This window comes from Pinus tabuliformis, chromosome 9 (assembly GCF_031772625.1).
Source record: "Pinus tabuliformis cultivar Carrire ecotype Pingquan chromosome 9, CPIR1, whole genome shotgun sequence".
Classification (NCBI taxonomy): Eukaryota; Viridiplantae; Streptophyta; class Pinopsida; order Pinales; family Pinaceae; genus Pinus; species Pinus tabuliformis.
The window spans coordinates 1,826,589,638-1,826,610,185 of NC_142307.1; the positions used below are offsets into that span (position 1 = coordinate 1,826,589,638).

The window sequence follows — 20,548 nt, forward strand, 5'->3', positions numbered from 1 at the left end:
TACCTTAGACCGTTTGGTGTAGGAGTCCCAGCAGTGGGTCACAAGGTAATGCCTTAACCATGATGTCGCACAGAGGCAAGTAAGATAACTCTGTGAGTAGCAAGGGTGTTACTACTGCAGTGAGTTAAGGAAGGTGAATGAGAGGTTTTAACACATGGGGGGTGAGATGAGTGCACCCCTTAGCAACATGTAGCAGTACTCAGCTGATAAGAGAACACACGAGCGAAGATGGATCACAAGCTGGAAAGAAAATCAGTCTGCAATCCAAACTGATGGTTAAACCAGCAACACATCTGCAACAAGATTCATATAATTGCATATGAGGAAATTCATACACAAATGCGTAAGTTAAACAACATATATTGCTAAGCAACTGGAACAGTCCAACTACAAGAACAACATATGCATCGAAATGTGCATGTTCTTATTATATAAAGAAGTGTAAGCCCCAATCATACAATACATCCATGTAAACCTGATAGCCCCAGTAGTGAAGTGTTACAGCCACATCGGGCTGCTCCTCCAAAGAGATCTAGCTCCATGTAGTGGAGAATCCAATGCGCATTACAATACTATCCAAGATTTCTTCAAGATAGTCTAAATAGAAGCTTGGCTAACCAAAAGCATATACAATGAGCTATGAGGGACTATTTATAGCAAAGAGTGGGATGGCCCTTGACATTCCCCTTTGTGACTATTCAACTACCCTCATGACTCTTCACCTACTCTATGATTGTTACATTCACTATTGACACTTGACTTACACTTGACACGACTCAAAATTATAATGCACATGTATGCATGTGAACAAAATGACTTGGGCAAGCCAAACTAGACATCACTCTAACTTAGATTCAAACTACTCAATAGCCTCATGCTCATCAAAAGTAACATATTGATGCCAAGCTTTGTAGTCTCCGATAGTGTCTGTTTGTTCGATTGTGACATCCTTCTGAAACCTGACCTTCACCTCCATAGCATCTGGGTACACTACTCGGGCTCCTCTGTCGAACTCATCTAAAAGCATTTGCATCATTGTCTTCAATGTGGCCGGACCAGCAACATACTTGTGCATGATGTCTGCACTGGTAGGAAAGTTTGGGCTGGTGGAAATGTGCATCAACTCATCAAAGTACGAGTCAAGATCTAATGGGACCCGCTTCTTGGTCTTCGCCTAGGTGAGAGCCCCAAGTGATGGGATCGCATGTGTTTGCACCACAACATCCATGCTCTTTAATACTCATGCATGGGAAGCCTATATTCTAGTGATGAGTTGCAAGAGGTCCTCATAGTTTTGCATCTAACTTCGGATGCGTTCTTTCAACTCGACCGCATTTGGCATCATCATCTTTGGCAAGTGAGGTGGGGCTCCCTTGTACTTCATTTTCCATGTTTTCATGTCATCAACAACAACATGTATGTTCGTCAAGCTGCTTTCTCTCCTAGCACATCGTTGCTGCCATCTGTTGAGATGGATGACCGCCTTGTGCACAATACCAAACTTGGAGTACAATGCTCGCATAACTATGTCAAGGGACAATACCTCATCTAGTATTGCCTTCTTCAATTCAGCTCGGGCAGACATTGTCACCAAGTCTCCTCCTTTTATGGCCACCTACAATTCCTTTTCAATTCGCTCATTCTCAGATATAAGAAAACAAACACTTGAGCTAGTGGCTTCGGCATACACTCTGGTTGCATCGACCAAAGCAGCTAGATTCATGCACACATCAATAATGATCACTTGTTCTTCAACTTGCTCAAGGGATTTTTGATCCTCTCGAGCTAACACTCTACAAGACTGGACAACTCTATGCTGGGATTCATCAAACGCAATGTCGTGCATATCTTCTTTAGGCTAATCACCAAGGATCTCAGTGCCTCCTTGGTAATCATAGACTTGCTCTTCTTCTAGATTCATTGAATCAGGTGAGTTGACCTATTTGTGATGAGGCATGAGGTCAATATCCTCTTCCAATTCCTGTTGCTCCATGTCTACATCCAACTATTGAAGTGCATATTGTATCTCATGATCAAAATATTTCCCCTACGATGGTTCACCTTGTTCGCCTGATGCCTACTGTTCATATGAATCAACTACTTGTACAGGTGCTGCTTCGTCTATCTGCACATGATGCACCGCCTGCTGTATATGTTGCTTCTATGCTTCCCTCTCCTATTTGCGTAGCTCTTGTTCCTTTCAGATTTTCTCTCTCAGCTCATGCAACTCCTTCTCTTCTTCATCCATTCACTTCTTATCCTTCTACCTTTGCATGATTCACTTGTCGCGTTGTTTCCTCTTTACCTCTATAGCCATAGTTTCTTTCTCTACAGGTGGATCTGCTCAAAACATGCAGCTTTGTTCCTCCTCCATGTGATTGGCAATCATCCTCTTCCCTTTGTTGCGCACTGGTATGCTTGGATCTACTCCACTATTGCTACTACTACTACTCTGAATCACTCCAGGCTGCTTTACTAACCACTCCACAGTAAATCCGAATGGTTCATTGGGTCTAGAGAAATTGTAGCAATATCTCCATGGGTCCTCCTCGACCTAATGAAATTCTCCGTAGATCTAGTTGAACTGAATTGTCATGGAGTGATCACTCACAATGAAATGTGTGTCATACGGATTGTAGCTTCAGTGGTCGAACGGGTGCTTCTTCATCAGTTCTTCTTCAACATCAGCTTGCTTGATACTCCAGATTTCATCTAACCCAATCCACAATAGAAGAGTGGGTCAAGGTGCCCTCTTCTTTCGCTACAGTCTAGTTGTCAATCCTGCTGAGATGTGATGGGCTACTTCCTACATGACAAGTACATCCAAGGCAAACTTTGGCAGAACATGCGGAGACTTCTCCACACTGAACATTCATATGAATGTTCCAGACGGTGAGGCATACCAATCTGTAATACCTATCAATGCCTCCATTGCTTCCTGTGACATGCAGGGTGGATCTTGCTTGAATATCATCTTGTACAAAGGGATGACAAAATGATCAGACAACCATGTGATTACTCTTTTGAAGCTGCATTTGGACAACAACTTGAAATATAAGTTCATAGCAGTCTCCGCCAGTGACCATGTCCACACCAAGCCTAGGAACTCGTGTCGAGCACAGACTACATCTAGGATGTAGGCGGACATGTAAATCTCTGCGTGCATATGTGTGGGTGAATTTTGAGCCTTTGTGACTTGCTCCTTCAACAGATGAGTCATTACGTTAGACTAGTTACATGGTTTTCCTTCTCTAGCCACTTGGTCTAGTGCAACCACCCAACTTTGTGGGAAGGTTTCTGTGCTTGCTTGGGCATACAGTCGACAAGAAAATATGATAGAGTATTCGTACACCTTGTTAGGGTCCTATAATAATAGGATTCATAATTTTGAATTAGCTATGGTTAGTCTTGTAATATTGTACACACTTTTGATTTCTACAAAATGTTTCCATATTAAACATTAAAAAATGTAAAGAGGTTATGTCCTAAAAGGATAATCAAAGGACAAAAAGAAAGAAAAAGATCATAAAAGTGAAAAATATGAACCCCAAAAAGAAATAAAATAGATCATGAAAATGTACAAATTCAAGTGCCATTACTTTCTTACTTTATTATGCAAAATAAATTTGTGTGTAGCTTGTCAGAAATGCCACAATCCATGATGACCAAATAGCTTAATCTTGACCCATTCATGCTTTAAATTTCATGTTGATAGATAGAGAATAAAAGATCTAGCCAAACTGTTTAACCTTCACAAATCAATAGTTGGGTAGAGAATAAAAATGAGCTCATCATTTTAATCTGACCCATTGGAAGTTATAAGGTTAGAATTAGATAGTTTTCTTATCAAAATAAAAGGAAATAAAGGGTCAACAAGCTCAAATGCACCCAATAAAATGAGTAAAAAATGTTAGGATAAATAAAGGGTAGGTAGAAGAAAGGTTGCAAATTGACAAGGTTGCTAAGTCAAAGAGTTCATTTATCATACTTAATCCTATGTTTCATGTGCAGGAGGATTTATGAGAAAGAAAGGATATTCACAAGCTAGTTTAATTAACTTCCCATCATTTCACTATACCCCACGTGCTTATTTGCTAATTTCCCCATTATCCCTTCATCACTTATAAATCCCCCTTTTCCCCTCATTTTGACCTTTGCCCCTTGGTTTCACACATTTCCCTAGTAATTACCTTTCCAAAATCATCCCCCTACACAAAACCCCTTTTCCCTAGTGTGAAACGCATTCCACATTTAAAATATTACTTCCCCCACTTATTAATTTCCCTATTTCAATTCAAAACCCTCAAAACCCCTTTGTCCTAAGTTTTTATGCCCCAACTTTATCTAATTAACCCCCCATTTCATATTTCCCTGATACTCTTTTAACCCACCAACCCTTGGTGCAGTTAAAAAACCCCGCCATGTAATCCATCACCCCACTTTATTAACACCCTGCTTATGTTAAAAATCTCGACCTTATTAGTTGATTAATTACATTTCTATGTAATGAAACCCCAGGCCCCACAAATACCTTTCCCAATTCCCTTCGTGTGTCTTAACCACATGATAGTCATCTGATCTTCTACCCACAGATCCGACGGTGTGCATCCATATCGCGTGGGTTTGTTATCTAGCCGATAACACCCTGAGAGCATGTGAGCTTTGTGGTTTTGCCTGGGCACTATTCTGCTACATGGCAGCACTAGGTGAGATCACGTGCTCATGAACAATACCACCTACCCACCAAAAGCGATGCGATGGACAAGAAAACCATCTCCCTACCCATGCCGAAAGCTTCCCACTGTTCATTCATAGTTTCCACGCCAAAATGTGACCGTTACCCATTAAAAGGGTGAAAAAGCCCCAAATTGCTCTTTTCTTACGTTTTTCACTGTAAGCTACTGCTTACCTATTTGCCACACCCTGAACCTAAAGTGACCAAATTGACCACCATTTTTCAGCTAAAGAAGCTCCAGACATCTAATAGAAGCAACCAGTTAACAATTGAAGCCACCGTACCCTCTGCAATCACCACTGAACCCAGTTTACAAGCCAAACCATCGATTCCAGGTATTCTTGGGAAAACCACAATGACCCTTCAATTTGAAAATGTATAGTCTAATTGGAAGCTTAATTAATTGAATTGATTAAAGAAAATTCCCTGAATTGAAAAAGAAACCTATTTGTACCCAAAAACCCTTCTTTTGTAGACTGTAACTACTCTCCCACTATACCAGAACTCCTAAACCTCACTTCTAGAACCACTACAAGCCTAATTCATATCTCTACACCCAAATATGGCTTCCTAAACCTCTTTGGACATGAGACCTCCACAAACCCCTCACCTGGACATCGACCAGCTTGCATTAGCAGACAAAGATTTCCAAATAAAAGACACATCTTCCCCTACCTACCTTCTAAAGCTCCACTGTCAGAGTAAGGATAGATTCTTAAACTAAAACGATGACATTCACCTATGGGAGTCTAATTTTCCTAAGTATTTGTTACAAGAAGTACATCTATTCCTTAACATCATCCACTTCTATCATGCTTGCTACGTTCGCAGCCAAAGAGCCATTGTCACCCCTAACCAGTAAGTATTGTTTAGAATCACTGCAAAATCCATTAACCAAATGTTGTAGGTCCAACCAAGCCCTAACGAGACCCTACTATCTATTGGAGACTTTTTGGACCTCTATAACAAGTTAGACCTTCCCATAATAGCCCAAATTTTCCAGACTTTCATCATTGAGGAATGTCATACTCCCACAGATAGGCAGATATATTATTACAATGATCTCTTACATCTTAGGATACACTACAGATGAACATGTGGATGAGGTTGTCCTAGCATTCCTTTCCATCACTAGCCCGAGAAAGCCTCCTGCTATTATTTACAACTAAGCTCAGTTCGTTGCGGATAGGATGCATGAACAGTTCACCAGATTGCCTACTGAATGGGTCTTCAAGTACTCTTCTATATTATTTCATATGTTCTTCTATTATCAATCAAACAAATTCCCTGTCAGCATCTAGAAGTTGGATACCAAGGGAAATCAAATATCAGTTATTTATTAGACATCCTTGATCCAAAAGTACTCCACTACATTTGCTTATAAGGACTTCATTGATTCATTTGTCCATCCAGTCATTAATGCAGTAGCCCTCAGCCTAGAATCAGCCAAGAGATCAAAAGGGTGTTACAGTTGGCCAAGTGATTGACAGTGCATGCAAAACATGAATGAAAGGTTCAGCAAACAAATCAACATGCATGTGGGTGAAGCGATTCGCCAGTTGGGCGAACATTCGTGGAAAACAGTTTCATGCATGCGGCAACAGTGAGATAGAAATGAAAAGTGAAACAGAGCTAGGACAACCTATTATACATGTTAACAATATCAAGTGTTCAAATAAATCAAGCAAAAAAACATTCATACAAGTGAATACAAAAAAAGCCACAAAAATGTTGAAAAACACAAGTTGAGGCCACTTACCTATGAATAGCTGAGCTAGATGTGTCGAACATCTTGGATGTGTTGTGGGATGTCAGAGATCCAAGATGAATGGGAAAGAATGAGCTCCGATGTGTCGAATAAATAAGTTTGGGCTCATAGCACGCATGCCACAAATCTAGGAAAAAGTGACACTTGGAGGGAAACTTCTAAAACAACTTTACATGTAACCCCCAACTGCTAAAAGTAGCTCCTTGAATCATGGGATGCATTTTGCATGTTTCCTTTTTCTATTCGGGAAGAACCAATCATGCATGCATGCAAGTCAAGTTTCCTTGGTCCTAGGTGGAACTAGTCAACCATACTACTCATGCATGCAGCTGCTCAACTGCTCGAGAAAAATGCGCATTTCTGGCTGGGAGCTAGGCTGACCGCTCAGGAGGTCACAATTTTTGGGAAGAACAACTAACTGCTACCAGGATTTGTGTAAATTCTACGTTGAGCATCCCTACTGAAGAAATTTGTGCAAATCCTATTGAAAGTGTTGACTGGAAGGATTGTGCAATCTTGGAGCCTAGCAGGCTACTAGAGAGGATTGCATAATCCCTAGAGGGAAGGCTGGTTTCCCTCTAGAAAGGCGCAATTTTCTAGGGAAAGTTGCTCAACATACAACTGGACCAAGTCTGGGTGAATAGCCTGTGAGGGGAATGGATCAAGATGTGCTCGACAGGCTACCTTTTTGCATGAAAAACACTGAAGCTTGTGTACTTGACAAACAATACAAAGTGTTGTGCAAGGTTGGTAGGAAGGCTCGAAAATGGGCCAAGGAAAAATTTTGGAGGGTGGTTGTTGTCGCTACAATAGGTTGTCAAGCATCTTGGTCTAATCATGCACTAAATGTATCTTCTTCTTCTCATTCTCATGAGTGGCTCATTAATTCTGGAGCTTATTATCACATGGCCAAAAAAAAAGCCATGTTTTCTTCTTTAAATGATTGTAAGACCAAAAATATATATGTTGGTGATGATATATCTCTTAGTTTTGTAGGGACTGGAACTATTCATCTAGACAATGGTAAAGTTAATGATGTATTACGTGTTCCTACCTTATCATGCAACCTTATATCTATATATCAGATAACTCATTCAGGTGAAGGTGAAATAGTTGAATTTTCACCTCATGATGTTGTAATTAAGGACCTAAGAGATCCTAGACATATTTTAGCTACTGACATTGTTGATGATTCTACAATGTTGTATAAGTTTAACAACTTTGGGTCATCAAATCTTCCTAAAATATTTGTTGCTGATAATGATGAAGTGACCAAACTTTGGCATGAGAGATTTGGTCACTTCAACTATCGCTCCCTTCAAAATCTATTAAGGAAAATATGGTGACAGGTCTTCCTATGGTACTCGGGAAACATCACCAAGATAGTTTTGAAAAGCGTGCCTCTTAGAATGCCTCAACCCCTTTACAACTTGTGCATAGTGATTTATGTGGCCGACTTCTAGATGTTTCATGCCATGGCTACAAGTATTTTTTAGCTTTCATTAATGATTAATCTAGACACACTTGGGTATACTTCTTAAAACTCAAGAGTGAAGTCTTTAACATGTTCATGGCCTTTAAGGCCCTTTTTTAGAAACAATATGGACATCAAATTCTTAAGCTAAGATATGATAATGGTGGATAATATGTTAACAACCAATTCATCAACTTTTGCACTGAGCATGGAATTCGATTGAAACATATTGTTCAATATACTCCATAGCAAAATGGTGTTGTTGAAAGGAAGAATTGCAGCTTAAAATAAATTGCTAATGGTATGCTTCAATCTAAAGGACTTTGTCTTAAATTTTGGGTAGAAGCAATTAACTACGCAAATTACATAGTAAATTGCACTACTACTAAGGTTTTAAATCATATCACTCCAGAAGAAGCACGAGCTTAATTAAACCAGATGTAACTCACTTTCATGGTTTTGGAAGTGAAGCATGGGCCCATATTCCAAACGAGAAACATAAAGCCTTAGAAACTAAGAATGAAAAAATTATTTTTGTTGGATATTCTAAAGGTGTCAAATGATAAATACTTCTTGAACCTAAACTCAAAATGTTATCATTAGAAGAGATCTAAAGTTTGCTGAAAATATATTGGCATACGAGACTAGTTCGGTGGATGTGCCACCTCTCTCTATCCCTTCTACTTCTAAAAATATTTCTTCTTTATATGATGAAAGTGAGGATGAAAATCGTCCCCCACCTTTTCGTGATCCTCCTTCAGCTCCTGAGCTTCCAAAATGGGTTTTTGGTACTCAAGATGCAGTAGGTGATCCTAGAGATCATCGTCGTATAAGTTCTTAGTTCGATAGAGACTCTCCTTTACTGGCTCAAGATTAAACGAATTATGATCCTGACACCTTTGCAAAAGCCTCAAACCATCCAATTTTGGACGCAGTTATGAATGAAGAATATCATTCAATATTGGAAAATGATACATGGGAGCTTGTTCCTCTTCGAAAGGGATGAAAACTTGTTAGATGCAAATGGGTTTACAAAACCAAGTTTGGACCAGATGGAAAAGTTGATAAACATAAAGCTTGTCTTGTTGCTAAGGGTTTTTGATAAGTTGAAGGCATTGACTATACCAAAACCTTCTCCCTTGTTCCCAAAATGAAATCTATCCACCTTCTTCTTTCCCTTGATGCCTCTTTCAAATGGGAAGTCCATCAAATGGATGTTAAATATGCCTATTTTCTTGGGGAATTTCATGAAGAAATCTATATGAATCAACCTCCTAACTTTATACAAATAGACTCAATCCTTGTATGACAGCTTAAGGAATCCCTTTATGGTCTCAAGTAGGCCCCTCAGGCTTGGTATGCCAAAATCAATAGCTTTCTTTTAGATACTGGCTTTTCTAGGTGTCATTATGACAATATTGTCTCAACCAAGAAAGTGGGTAAGTCTCTTATCATTCTTGTTTTTTATGTTGATGATGTTATCCATAGTGGTAGTGATCCCAACCTTATAAACCATGTGAAGTCTATACTTAAAAAGCAGTTTGAAATTACAGACTGAGGAAACTTGCATTATTTTCTTGGTCTTCAAGTATTGCAATCCAAAGAAGGTATTTCCCTTTCCTAGTCCAAGTATCCATGTGATCTTCTAGGCTACTTTCACATGGAATATTGTAAGCCAACCCCATCCCCCTTTCAGTTTGGAGACAAACTTTCAGTCACTTGTACTTCCCCTGAAGATGATGCTACCTTATACTGTCAGCTTGTTGGAAAACTTTGGTATCTGACCCATACATGTCCTGACCTCGCCTTTGATGTTGACATTACTGCTTGGTTTATGCAAAAACCACATGAAAGTCATTGGAACGAATCTCAAAGAATACTTCCACTAGTAGAAATTAGCAATTAGTGACTAGGTGGCTAAAAACGTTAGTCACCATAGCTTTTCCAAGTGAAATACTACAAAAAATGGGCAATCTTAAGTGAATGAACTAGAAACAACTAACATAAATCGCTAATTTAGTCGCGGGTTAAAATATGTGACTATCTAATAAGTAATACAATTAAAAATTACTAACATGAATGACTAATTTAGTTTAAGAAAAAAAATACAACTACCTAATAAGTACTACAATAATATGAATCCGTTTTTTATGTTAGTCATCGTAATTGTGTCAAGAAATCTAAACTTACAAGTGATAGGAGATTGAAAGGTTGTTAAAGATTGGTTGAAAGGTTATCCTTCCTTAAACACTTCTTCATCCTTAGATGGTGTATAAGTGTGCCAACTTTGCATTATTTATCTCTAATAATTTTATATTTTAAAAATATATATTTTTAATAAAAAATAATAATTATGTATTTTGTAAAAATCTATTCATTGAATCTAATTGGATCTAGTTCCAATTTGAAATTAATTTGAAAAAAAAATTTCATTTTTAAGACTATAATATCAAATAAAAACTACTTTAATTTCATATTAACCAGCTTAGATTGATCTTCACCCCGGATATATCAATTGCCAAGAGGGGTCCAATCTCTCGAGGTGTGAACTTTATTTTCTAGTGAAAAACTTGAGGAAATGTTTGCAACTCGAGAGATTGGATCCCTCTTGGCACTTGATAGTTATAGGGTTAATAGGGATCTAGGTTGGCTATATAATACTATATACTATCTATATTTGTTTTTGTCTCTTTGTTATTCCCTCTCTCTATATCAGCCCCAAAACACACACACATTCTCTCTACCTCTCTTCCCCTTCTCTCGCTATCTTTCTCTTCCCCTTTTCGCCCTCTCTATCTATATCATTATCTCTATTCCCTCCCGATCTACTCTCTCCCTCAATTCTCTCCATGACTCCCTTTTCACCCCCTCTCTCTCCACCTTTCTCCATCTATGTTTTTCTTGTTCCCTCCCTCTCCTACCCCCTCCAATTCCATCTCTCTCTCCTCATCTCCATCTTCTTGCCCCTCTATCCTTTATCTCCCACCTCCCTCTATCTCTCCCTTCCCCTTCTCTTCCTATATCTATCCTCTCCTCTTCCTTCTCTTCGCTCCTCTCCTCTCTCCCTCACTCTCTTTCCATCTCTCCCTTCTCACTCCTCTCTCTCTCCACCTCTATATGCTAGGCCCCTATACTACTAGTGTAACCCCTTATTTTTATTAGTATAACCCACTTATTATATTGATGTACCCATGTAGTGCCCATATTGTTACTATTGTGCCCCATACAAGCCCACTATTGTTATTATTGTGCCCTTACATTATTATTGTTATGTCGTCTCTCATTATGATATGACCCCTTAGACTCCTATATATAGAAAGGAGGTCCTTTCATTTGTATCATCCATGAATTGTTCATTTATGTAATGTAAAGGAGGTTTCCCCCTCGAAGAGGCTAAATTCTAAGGTGTTGATCTATCGTTTCTATCTTTTCTTGAGCTGGTTTCATAACATTTGGTATCAGAGCTTTGGATTCTATGGTTTCGCTGCTCCAAACAGGTCATCGTGGAATTTTCGCTATAACCTTTTTTCTGTGGCGTTTCAGAAGTCGCAAAAAAACCCATTTGAGAAGAAATCGCGCTAAACCTTGGGTCCGAATTTCAGAGCTTTTCGCGCGATATTTGCGGAGATATGATCTAAGGAAGTTGGTCTTTTTCCAGACTCCTGAATTACATTCAAAACAGGTGACCTGGGGAAAATCGTCATAACTTTCTCTCTGGGGGTCGGATTGAAATTTCATAAGAAGGTACAGAAAGAGGACGGACTGTAGTTTCTTGTATGCATTTTTTAGATCCAAAGGTTGAAACAGTGACTCTTTTCACGTCGTACAAGTTTGCTCTATTGAACTAGTCTATAATCAGGTCATCTTGGGAGATTGCACATAACTCTTTCTTGGAGAATCCAATTTGGATCAGACTGGTGGCATTGGAAAGAGGACACAGAGGGCTACTACAGATCACAATTTCAAAACTTAAAGATTCGAAAGTACAGAGTTACAGTCATTTAAAGTTAGAGCTCCTAAAATCAAGAAAAAGCAAGATGAGGAAGTTTGATGGCAAGGATCCGGTAAATTGGATACTTTAGATGGAGCAATATTTTGATATACATGGTGTACAACTGTTACAAAAGGTATGTATTTCATCTTCATATTTAGAACCAGATCAATTTTTATGGTACAAAGGGCTTTGTTCTCATAAACAACTTGTTACGTGGTCAATTTTCACGGAGGAAATGATAGCACATTATGAGGATACAAAGAGCAACACCTTCTTTAGAGCAACACCACAACAATTGGAAAGAGTAGAAGGGCTTTGTGACATAGTGGAAAGCAAAATTATGGAAACCAGGAAGTGTACCCCTCACAACTATAAAGATGGAAGTGTTGTTTCTCCTAGCCTTCCACAACCTACAAGGGTTATACCACAACAATTGGAAGAAAAAAGAGAAAAAGGGCTTTGTTACAATTATGATAGGAAATGCACTAAAGGTCATAAGTGTGCTAAGAAGAAATTATTTTACATAGAATATGAAGAGGAGGAAGAAAAGGATAAAGAAATGACAAACTAAGAAGATATACACCAGGACCCCACCCCAGAGAAAGAAGAAATTAATCAGACCATATCTTCTAAAGCATTGGCAAGAATTACCACTCCTCAAACTCTCAAGATAGAAGGACATATCAAGAAGAAAAAGGTGCAAGAATTGAAAGATCACATCGATAAAGAAGAAATGAATCCAACCATATCTTGTAATTCATTGTTCGAAATTACCACTCCTCAAACTATCAAGATAGAAGGACATATAAAGAAGAAAAATGTTCAAGAAGTGAAAGATCACATCGAGCATCAAGAAATAAATCCGACCATATCTTGTAAAGGATTGAAAGAAATTACCACTCCTCAAACTCTAGAGATAGAAGGAAATATCAAGAAGAAAAAGGTTCAAGCAGTGAAAGATCACATCGAGCATCAACAACAAGTTCTCCAAATTTTAAAGGATAAGGCCACTTCGGTGCAAAATCAAACGAAACAACGGGCACTTAAAAAATGGCGACCTTACTAAATCGGAAGACTCTTCAAGGATGAGGATGTGGAAGCATTGTTTTGTGCTATTTATATTATCCAACTAGATTGGATAAATGAAGCAAGGGATGAATGGAAGAAGGACGAAGAAGTATGGCCACTTATTCAAAAGTTGCAAAAGATCCCAATTCAAACAATATTGCCAGAAATTAAAGAGGAAGGAAAAATCATATTGGAACCTGGAGCAGTCACAGAAACAAGAATCCGACAGCTACGAAATCTATCAATTTCAGAGTATCTCATCAAGTGGAAGAACTTACCCGCTGAATATTCCACATGGGAGGACAAGAATTTTATACAGAAGCATCAAGAACTACTCAAGCATTGAGGACAACGCTTTCTGAAGGAGAGGGGCATGTTAGGCCCCTATGCTACTAGTGTAACCCCTAATTTTTATTACTATAACCCACTTATTATATTGATGTACCCATGTAGTGCCCATATTGTTACTATTGAGCCCCATAGAAGCCCACTATTGTTATTATTGTGCCCTTACATTATTATTGTTATGTCGGCTCTGATTATGTTATGACCCCTTAGACCCCTATATATAGAAAGGAGGTCTTTTCATTTGTATCATCCAAGAATTGTTCATTTATGTAATGTAAAGGAGGTTGCCCCCTCGAAGAGGCTAAATTCTAAGGCGTTGATCTATCTTTTCTATCTTTTCTTGAGCTGGTTTCATAACACTATATCTCTATGTCATTGTTCCTTCCTTGCTCTCTCTCCCACTCCAACTCCATCTCTGTCTCTCCCTCATCTCTCTTCCTTCCTCTCACTCCCTCTCTCCCACCTCACTCTCTCTCCCCCTCATCACTCTCTCTTTCTCTCTCTCTCTCCCCTTGTCCTCCAACTTTTTCACTATCTCCCTCCCTCTCTCCACCCCCTCCCCAACTCTCTCTTAAATTTGATCACATTGTATTGTGTTTGAGAAAATATCTAAATTGAAAAAAATTAATTGGTTGTCCAATATTAAACCTATATTTTGGATCAATCATGTCAAAGAAAATAAAATATGAAAAACTCTAAAAAAATCATGCACTATATTTAATGTATTATAATTAGTCAATTTTCTTACATATATAAAGAACCCACATAGATCCATCTTAGCTTAATTTTATTAAAATCTTAATTTAATTTCCATGGGAATATTTTTAGTAGTCGCGAGGATAGAGGATTTAGATATATCAGAAATTCTAACATTTTCCTTTTAGATTCAGTTAAAAAAAATGTTGTAAAATTAAATTAAAATAAAATATTTTTACTATGAAATAAGTTATGGTTTATTGTCATGTGGTATTGATAAGCCATGGTATTGTAACAAAGCCGATTTACAAGTTAATATCCATCGTAAAGTGAGGGTGAATATCCATGGTTAACAATCTTGTCATATTTTTATAAAATATTTTGATTGTGAAATAATTTATGTTTTTTGGGCATGTGGTACTGATAATCCATGATATTGACCCATGGTATTGTAACAAAGACTATTTTTTACAATTTAATAATATCTACTGTAATGTGGGGGAGAAGACCCAAGAATTACAAGTTAATATCCATGGTAAAGTGAGGGTGAATATGCATGGTTAGCAATCTTGTCATATTGTTATAAAATATTTTGATTTGTTAAATAATTTATGAATGTGGTATTGATAATCCATGGTATTTACCCATGGTATTGTAACAAAGGATATTTTTTACAAGTTAATAATATCTACCGTAATGTGGCAGTGAATATCCACTATTTACAAGTTGATATCCATGGTAAAGTGAGGGTGAGTATCCATGGTTAACAATCTTGTCATGTTGTTATAAAATATTTTGATTGTGAAATAATTTATGTTTTTTGGGCATGTGGTATTGGTAATCCATGGTATTGACACATGGTATTGTAATAAAGGCTATTTTTTACAAGTTAATAATATCTACCATAATGTGGGGGTGAATATCCATAGTTAAGAATCTTTTCATATTGTTATAAAATATTTTGGTTGTGAAATAACTTATGGTTTTTGGACTTGTAGTATTGATAAGCCATGGTATTGGCCTATGTTATTGTAACAAAGCCTATTCGCAAGTTAATAATAAAATCAAAATATAACAAATTGAATTTTGTTATTTTTATTAATTTAACTTTTTATTATTGATTTAGGCCATATTTAAATGTTTACACTCCTCCCAATATCATTTTCAACTTCTTCTTCTTCTTTTTAATTTAGTGTCTTACGCAAAAATAACAAATTCTTATTAAAAATAAATCATTGAACCCAATTGCAATTTATATATTTTAAATTATATTATAAATATTTCTTTTATTTCTTTTTCGTTTCCATTTTAGCAATGGATTCAAATAAACTATTCATAAATTACAACATCACATTGTAGCATTGCCATTTTCGAAATGCCAAAAGAAGTAAGATTATCAACGTGATCTATGGATTTCATGGGATTTGAACCGCAATTGGAGTTTGCATGGAAACACCTTAGGAGACCTTAGGACACCGATTAGATGGAGGAAGGGAAATGTGATTGGGTGTGGAGATTTTGGTAATTTGTAGATAGGTATGAATTTGGACTCAGGAGAGTTCTTCCTTTTTACTAAAGATGAATTTTTTTCTTATGGGTAAACAATTTAGTAATTTGTACATAGGTATGAATTTTGACTCTGGAGAGTTCTTCCCTTTTACTGAAGATGATTTTTGTTCTTATGGGTAAACAATTTTGAGGGTTTATATGATAAAAGCATAAATTTTATAGTTGAGGGTTTAATGATTATGATAATGCAAATCTTGATTAAGGTGAATAATTCATCAAAAGGTAATGGAAAAGTAAGAATTTTTCATGTCCTTATTTTACAAAGGGTTTAGTGAAGAATTCTTCGGCGAAAATCACATGGAGAAATTTCTGTCACGCGTTTCGAGCCAACCAGTGTGGTTCATCGTCAAGACAAATTGAATGAGCAGATCAGGCTATGCACTTTAATAGACAGGGCAGAATATCCAATGACTCAGATTCCTCGATAAGGTCACAGCTGAAAAGACATCAGCTAAATTTGACGTGATAAGGGCTAGTTTGACCATGATAGAGTATTACTTTATATTATTTATTTTAAAATATCAGTTAATTAATATATAATAAAATAAAATAAATTAATTGTAAATAAACCTAAATTAATTTAAAATTGTTAGAAATGTATACAAGAAACTCATAAATAAATAATTTCAAAAATCATAATTTTTTTTTTTTTTCTAGGTTAAGACTAAACTAAGTACCCACGGGGAATTGAACCAATGACCTATCGCAAGGAGTGCCTTAACAGCGCACCCATTCACCATCAATCCAAAGCCCCATGGGCCAAAGATCATAATTATTAAGAATAAGAATCAAATTAATTATAAAAATATTAGTTAGTTATAACGGCTAGTTTGACCATGATTATTTATTTATTATTATTATAAATATATATAAATATTGTATCTAGAAAATTCCGTTATTGAGATAGATTAAATTAATATAATTAATTTCAAATATATATACATATACTATATTAGAAATATATAATAGCATAAGTAAAATTAATAATAATAAAAATAAATAAATAAATAATAATCATAAAATTAATTAATAGTTTGAATTAATTAATTATATTAATTTTTGTAGATAAATTAAGTTTAAATTAATAGTCAAAAAGTCTTAAAATAAAATAAAATAAATAAATAAATAAATAAATTACCAAATTCAAAATTGATGAAACAAGGAGAAAAAGAAAGAAAACGACTAGGAGGAGAGGGCTAGGATCCAGCAACTGTTGATCTTCCAGCCATCCTCTCTATTGAGATTGTTCGATCTTTTTTCAATCTCTAGGGCTTCCCTGAATTTTCGGTGATGGAATTATTACACTCTAGCAATCACACTAGCCTCCTCGATGCAGACATGATGGTTAGTTTTCTCTACATGCTCTGCTAAAGCAGAAGACTTTGTTCTCATATGTTTGAGGTCAGCTGCGTGCTCACTAATCCTTTGATTAATGGAGCGACCAGTCTCACCAATATAGGGGGTCCCACAAGAACAAGGAATAATATAAACCCCATTCATGTCCTTAGGGTTGATGGGATCCTTCACCGATCTGAGGGATTTACAAATGGTGCTGAGCGGTCTAAAAGTTGCAGGGACATTATGCCTCTTAAGGACCCTCACAATCTTATCCGTGGTCCCCTGAACATACAGAAGATGGACACCAGAATCTGCTCTTTAGGCCCTCTTTTGGTTAACGAATTCTTAGCTGATTTGAGGAAAGCCTTATGTCCCAACTGTCTACTATAATCATTATCAACAAAGACATTAAGGAGGCAGGACTTCTCTTCCTCGAAGCTCTTATCATCAGAGATCCTTAAGGCACAAGTTGCAAGGGTGTTGAGAACCCCCAACTTCTGGGCCGGGAAATGGTGGGAACTAGCATGAAGATACTACTCAGTATGAGTTTTCTTACGAAACACTCGGTGGGAGAGGGAACCATACTCATTCTTAGATATAAGAATATCAAGGAATGGGAGGCAACCATTAACTTCTTATTCCATAGTGAACTTAATAGCCGAGGATTGATTATTGAGATGATCGAAGAAGAGATTTAACTCCTCTTGGCCGTGAGACCAGATGACATTAGTGTCATCTACATACCTTTTCCAAAGTTTGGGAAGGAGACGTGCTGAGTTCAGAGCCTTAGATTCAAAATCCTCCATAAACAGATTAGCAACCACAGGGGATAGGGGTGAGCCCATGGCAACCCCACAAGTTTGCTCATAGAACTCTCCTTCAAAACTGAAAAAGGTTGAGGTGAGGCAGATCTCAACTAACCGAGCGGTGTCAGGATCAGTAAGACGGTTGATCACCTCCATTGCCTCATTTATAGGGATGCAAGTGTAGAGGGAAACAACATCAAAACTGACCAGAATGTCTCCAGGGTCTAGCTTGATGTCCTTGAGCTCATCAATAAAGGAGGCCGAGTCTTTCACGAAGGATGTTGTACGACCAACTAAGGGCTTAAGCTTCAAGGCAAGAAACTTAGCCAGAAGATAGGTCGGACCTCCAATTGTGTTGACGATAGGCCTAAGAGGAGCTCCATCCTTATGGATTTTAGGGAGCCCATAGATTCTAGGCGTGATAGGATTGCTCTCAATGAGTTTTTGGTGCAGGGGACTCACTGAGTTACAGGATTTAATAGCAAGGGCAACAATCTTGGAGATCCTCTTTAACGGGTTTTTGGGAAGCTTCTTATAACTACCGCTATTATGAAGATGATCTAACATTTTATTGTGGTAGTCTTCCTTGTTAAGAATGACAGTAGCCCCCCCCTTGTCAGCTTTCAGAACAACAATATCTTTGTTCTGATTTAAGGATTTTAGGGCTTCAAATTCATCTCGGTTAAGGTTGCTCCTGGGAGGCTTAGCCTTCCTAAGGATAACAACACAATCCTGCCTAATAGTATTCTTAATACTATCAGGTAAGCCCCGAATCCCAAATTCGATGTCACAAATAATGTCATCTACAGGGATCTTCTTAGGGGCCAAGGCAAAGTTTAGACCTTTGCTTAAAACGTTAAAAACAGAAGCGGGAAAAGAAAAACTAGATAAATTAATAACTTTATTATTAAAATGAGAGGAAGGGTTATCATCACTTAAATGACTCTTCCTTGATTTAGAGTTAACGTCTTTATGAAGGTTAAGCCCAGTTAACCTATTATCATTGTTCATTATCCTCCTATTCCTAGAGCAATATCCATTTACTCTCTCCTTATTATTTACCAAGTCAATATTAGTATTATTAGTAGTCATATTATCTACGAACTTAATCTTATTAATATTACTATTATTATTAAAAATGTTAACGTTATTACTACTATTTTCATTATTAATATTATTAATGGTATTATTATTATCATTATTAATAATATTGTAAATACTATTACAATCATAATTTTTAATATTATTAATAAAATAACTTTTATTGTTATTAATATTATTAATAATGTCATCATATATATATATATTATCGCTATTACAAATTTCCTTAGTATTATAATTATCAATAATGTTAACGTTATTAATATTATTTTCATTATTAATATTATTAATAGTATTATTATTATAATTATTAATATTCTTGTAACCACTATTACAATAATAATTTTTAATATTATTAATAAAATAACTTTCATTGTTATTAATATTATTGATAACATTATCATATATATTAATAACACTATTACTAATTTCCTTAGTATTATTATAATCGCACCCGTTCTTATTGTTATTACCCATATTCATCCTAATGCTATTATAACCAGTATAATTATCAATATTATTATTGTGGCTCGCGTCAACTGTATTGTTAATACTTGCTTCACCTGAATTACTCATACAGTAACTGTGATTGAAATCCACTGACTTACCATGGCGGTCGAAGGCAGAGTCCCGGTTCACCTGATAAACAGCGCCAGAAGACGGAACTAGATGGACTCCGTGGTCGCCAGAACTGGTGAGAACTGCAGAATCATCGAAATTACCTGAACGATCGATGGCATAGACCTGCGCACCTGCGCATAAACCACTCTCATGATCGTCGGAAGCCGGATCCAAGTGGACTACACCGGTAGCAGAACAGGTGAAGTGGACCAGAGGAACCCCGGGTTCGGACTGAACCTCTCTGCAACGAAGATAAGGGTCTGGGATTAGCTCTCCCGACTGCGGATCAGAGCGAACAGAAGGCTGATGGTAGGGGTGATAGTTCTGGGCCTGGAGAGACTCAGCATTATTCCCCACGCAGGTACACCAACCGGTTGAGCTATAACAGGAAGAAGCCAAGCCGTCAGAATCCGGAATAACCTTACTGCAGGAAACCGCTGAAGGGTTCGGATGGGAGCAGGCTGCCCCATCTAACTTACTGGACTGCACAGACGAGTTGGCTTGCCCTGAATTATGCAGAACCCAGCTCCGAAGTGCAGACTTTTGATTGGCAGAAAGCCGACCCTGTGAGACATGATCTACCGAGGAGACCGGATTGGTAGATTTACGAGCCAACTTCTGAGATTTAGCAGCTAGCTTCAACTCCGTTGATCCTCCAAGCGCAGGCATTTAAGCACTGAACAAGCATCAACCCTCGCCCATAGGGAGGCTGACAATGCGCTGGATAGTTCCAAATGCAAAACAAGCAGATTCCGAGAGAGTCGATCTAGGGTCTTTCGAACTTTGTTAACCTCAGACCTTAGTAATGCTAAGCTAGCTTTTAGGAAGATGTGAAGGTTCTGAGGAGAGTGTAGGCGATGCTTAATCTGAGCAAAAACCAGAATCGTGGTGGAATCTCTGCACCTTTTAAGAAATGCTAGATCTGCTTTCAACTTAGAAACCTGCAAGCGTGCCCGTTCAAAACGATGAACCTTAGATGCAGTGGCTCCTCCGTGCAGGGAATTAATTATTGAATTGAGACTTCTGTGAT

The 20,548-nt window shown here is 37.4% G+C and overlaps 1 protein-coding gene across 1 annotated transcript in view; it reads right to left on the bottom strand.

Annotated features, from left to right (window-relative positions):
- Window positions 1-20,187, bottom strand: part of LOC149156098 (cytokinin dehydrogenase 11-like) — a 39,492-nt gene extending 19,305 nt beyond the window's left edge. Inside the window, exon 1 of the mRNA XM_089444632.1 lies at window positions 19,371-20,187. Within this exon, the coding sequence (XP_089300758.1) occupies window positions 19,371-20,187 (817 nt within the window). The remainder of the gene's footprint in view (window positions 1-19,370) is intronic.
- Between the last annotated feature and the right edge of the window lie 361 nt (window positions 20,188-20,548).